This window comes from Pygoscelis adeliae, unplaced genomic scaffold (genome assembly GCF_000699105.1).
Source record: "Pygoscelis adeliae isolate BGI_AS28 unplaced genomic scaffold, ASM69910v1 Scaffold145, whole genome shotgun sequence".
NCBI classification, from domain to species: domain Eukaryota; kingdom Metazoa; phylum Chordata; class Aves; order Sphenisciformes; family Spheniscidae; genus Pygoscelis; species Pygoscelis adeliae.
This window is the reverse complement of record NW_008824866.1, coordinates 1,945,701-1,949,946: the sequence shown is the minus strand read 5'-3', so window position 1 is coordinate 1,949,946 and position 4,246 is coordinate 1,945,701. Positions and strand designations below refer to the sequence as shown.

Here is a 4,246-nt window from a genome sequence, read left to right as displayed (position 1 = left end):
GCCTGTGTATGTTGCCTGATCATGATGGATGCAGGTGTGGTTCGAGTAGGCGAGGAGGGAAGGACTGTGGGACCCCTGCAGACAGAAGGCAGCAGCAAGCAGGCAATGAGCCACCAGCCACGACTCACTCCCTGCTCCTGGCTCAAGAGTTTGCCATGAAAGCAGGTGGTGGTGGGTGCAAGCTGTGGCCTATACAAAATGTTTCTAGTAGGTAGATTCATGGTTTTGGCCCATGATTTAAGGTTTACTTACTGAAAAAAGAGCAATACTGAGCTTGGGTGTGGTGGTTTCCTATGTGAACATCAATTATATAATTTTTGTTTGTCGTGTTAATGCTAACAGTCTCCAAGCTGCTCAGTTAAGTCTATGTTTCTGTCAGCATTAGAATTTGGAATGATGGATGATACTTGTTTTTGCCATCCAGAGAGTATGTGCAGGAGGATATACAGAGAAATGTGAGTGTTGAACCAGGATGCGGTAACCTTACTAGAGGGGAAGCCTCCTAGTCTGTTGCCAGAGGCTCTCAAGAGCAGTGCTGTAGGTTCTGTCTGTGTGATAAAGATAGCCGTCAGCTGGATGGAACGTTTTTGCTTTTGAAAAAAAGACTAATTGCTTGCTAAAAATTCTTAGGTGTTAATACTTATTTAAATCTGGCCCAAGTCAGTGCCTCTGAGCCAGTGGGTTCTGTTAGATATTTTAAGAAATGGGGGGTTGGTACCTTTCTTGGGGAAGGCTGCTGTTGAATCAGTCCTGTTCTAACAGCAAACTTTTTTTTCTAACTTTAGGATACTTGTGAAAGATGGTGGATCGCTTGGCAAACAGTGAGGCAAATACTAGAAGAATAAGTATAGTGGAGAACTGCTTTGGAGCTGCTGGACAACCTCTGACTATTCCTGGTCGTGTTCTGATCGGAGAGGGAGTACTAACAAAGCTGTGTAGGAAGAAGCCCAAAGCGAGGCAGTTCTTCCTGTTCAATGACATTCTTGTTTACGGTAACATTGTCATCCAGAAGAAGAAATACAATAAACAGCACATAATCCCGCTGGAAAACGTCACTATTGATTCCATCCAGGATGAGGGAGACTTACGGAATGGGTGGCTTATCAAGACACCAACAAAGTCTTTTGCGGTTTATGCTGCCACTGCTACAGAGAAGTCTGAGTGGATGAACCACATAAATAAGTGTGTTTCTGATTTGCTTTCCAAAAGCGGGAAGACTCCTAGCAACGAACATGCAGCTGTCTGGGTACCAGACTCGGAAGCCACTGTGTGCATGCGCTGTCAGAAAGCAAAATTTACGCCCGTCAACCGTCGTCACCACTGTCGCAAGTGTGGCTTTGTTGTGTGCGGGCCTTGCTCTGAAAAGAGGTTTCTTCTTCCGAGCCAGTCTTCCAAGCCTGTGCGGATTTGCGACTTCTGCTATGATCTTCTTTCTACGGGGGAGATGACCGCTTGTCAGTCCACTAGATCAGACTCCTACAGCCAGTCACCTAAATCATCTTTAAATGATGTATCTGATGATGATGACGACGAAGACAGTAGTGATTAAGGACCAAACGTTTTTTCCATGTGTTGCAATTTGTGTTTCAAACCATATGGAGCTGCTTTTGGGGAAGTCTATAGTGAGGTTCCTCAGAAAAATCCTGTTCTAGCCATAAAATATGCCTGAATATCTTCAATTGCGATGTGCCTCAATCTATGAATTCTCTAGACAATAGGTTTTTCACTCCTCTGCAGGGATACTGTTGCAAATGTTATCAGAATATTGTCCAACTTCTTATACTTGAGTTGTGTCTAGGTTAGACTTTTGTGGAAGATTGGAGAATAAAATGTACTACTTAATTTAACAACCCATACTTCCCAATGTTTCATATTGATATGTTCTTACGTGGGTTTTTTTGAATACGGGGAGGAAAACCGTAAGCATGCATGAAACAGTGATGTTTTGGTTAATCCCTTAGACTGTCTTGTTTTTTTAACCACGGTATATAGTTCGTTGAAATGTGACATGACGTACAAACTTAAGTGTCACAAAACTTGGAAATTGTCTTGTTTTGCTCTTATTTATGACTTCCTATGCCAAGCAGTGCCTTGTACCAATTGTGCTGATTCAGGAAGAAACAAAACCTATTCTATGTCGTCTGTATTTGCCTGATGCTGGTATCTGAGAGACTGTTGGTGCTATTGAAAATAACTGCTGTGTTCAAAGTGGAGCTTTGACAAGGTCATAACTGTACCCCGCGGTGGGTGATGGAGACCCAGATCACATGTCCTCACCTGTGCAGGCAGACCCGAAGGCTCTGCAGATTCCCACAGGCTTCAGTGGGGTTCTCCTTGCAGGAGCTGCATTGCGGGTCGGGATCTTGAGATGAGAAGCTTAGGGTGACTCTTCACGGGGATTTATACACTTTCGTTTCAGAACAGTTTCTAAGTTTCAAATTTGGCAAATGCATACTGAAATTTTAGTTGGGTGATATATCATTTGGATGTGATAGCCTATATATTTTTTGAAATAATTCCCAAAAATGACACTGAATTGTTCCTTAAAACATTGGTGAGAGGGTTGGTTCTCCCCCCACCCCCCCGCCCCCGGAGTTTTATTGGCTTTTTAAAAAATAACCTCATATTTTGAACAAAAAGCCTGCTAGTATCCTTATAAAATTGGCTTTCCTTTTTACACAGCTGACCTCAGGATAAATGTGAGATGCAAGTTATTTCATTCTAAATGTATACCCAGGACCAAGAAAGATGTATTTAAGAGCTATAATGAAACTGTCAGTGCAGAAAATGTCTCTACTATAGTATTCATTTTTACTTTTAATAAGTTCTTGAATACAGAAATGTCATTTTCCTATAAAAATGTAAAAGTTAGACTTGCAAAGACATGTTAAACCCCCGAATGCTATGTTTCTATATTTTTATAATGGTAGTGTCAATTTTGAAGCAGAAAAACCTCTTTGAAATAGTTGTATGAATATAGTAGCAACTGACTTTATAGAAAAAAATGTTAAACTTTTGTATCTCTTTAAGTGACAATTTCTGCACTGTTTGCCTTGGGTGGCAATAATTGGGTTAAATATTTATTGAATAAACAATCAATGCTGCATATTGCACTAGTCTCCCATTCTGGCTGCTGTAAATGTCAGTCATAATTTTTTTTTCTTTTTTTTAAATTAGCAGAGCACTTCAAAGCCGTAGCCCTCTGTGAGATTTCTGGTAGCTAAAGATGCACTTAACATCTTTAGGGAGGCACTGTACATTAATAGTCTGCAATACATTGCTTCAGGTGAAAATTGCGTTAATATTTTTAGCTCGGGCAATTTCTTAAAGTTTTTTTTAAAAGCACTGAAGAGTATTTGATCTACTTTGAAATAAACATAAAAAGGGGAAAACGCTTTCTGATGGCGACTAGGGACCAGGAAGATTCTGTAAAATTGCCAGATAAGCAATAAACACATATACTCAAAGACTAGCTGAAATAAATAGTTACATATACTTACTCCTTGAAAGATGTGGGAATGATGACCTGCAGCAGGGGAAAACAGGCTATTCTGAGAAGGCGCTTTCAGTTATTAGTGCTTACTTCTTGTACCTCTCTTACTCTATATTTCAGGAATGGAGACTTGTCAGCTTCAGTTTTTCTACAGAATCAAAGTACAAACCTCCCTTGTACATACCTTCTGATGACTAACAATCATTTTCTTCCTGATGCGATTGTTTCCTCTGCCTTAAGCTGTCAAATATTAACTTGTCTTGTTAAAGAGTCCATCTCCTTGTGTGCTTTTCCCCGTGTTTCTATATGTTGTGCTTACTTTTGAGCACTTTTTAGGGGGTGGGAAAAGGGTTGCCGAGAGTTAGATAACATCCTATATTTTGGAGAATGTTCTTGTACCTACTTCAAATATCTCTTTATCTGTGAATGAAACTTGCACTGTGCTGCACTGATCCCTGAAGCTGTAACCAAACCAATGCGCGTGTGTGATTTTTTTTTAATCTGAAATTGATGTACATGGTCGAAGCTTTTTGAGAAAGCATTAAGAAAAAAAAAGTGTTTTACGGTAATACGCCTATCCCTCAGTGGTATTTGTTTAAAACTTTACAAAATGGATTTAACGTCGACTTCTCTTGTACTTAAAAATTCCTGAAAGGGCTCGTTTCGTACTTTGTAATCTTGTTCTGTCAAATTATTTTATTTACAAATATACGGTGTAGCTTCAAGCCTATGTGTTTAATTTTCTTTAACTGT

At 39.8% G+C, this 4,246-nt stretch overlaps 1 protein-coding gene across 1 annotated transcript; it reads left to right on the top strand.

Annotated features, from left to right (window-relative positions):
- Positions 1-787: 787 nt before the first annotated feature.
- PLEKHF2 (pleckstrin homology domain containing, family F (with FYVE domain) member 2) lies at positions 788-2,521 on the top strand. The gene has a single exon (XM_009324411.1). The coding sequence runs from the start codon at positions 800-802 to the stop codon at positions 1,547-1,549; it is 750 nt and encodes a 249-aa protein (XP_009322686.1). The 5' UTR covers positions 788-799; the 3' UTR covers positions 1,550-2,521.
- The last annotated feature ends 1,725 nt before the right edge of the window (positions 2,522-4,246 follow it).

Excerpts from the sequence above, each read along its gene's own strand:
- PLEKHF2 (XM_009324411.1), top strand. The coding sequence starts at position 800 with ATGGTGGATCGCTTGGCAAACAGTGAGGCAAATACTAGAAGAATAAGT.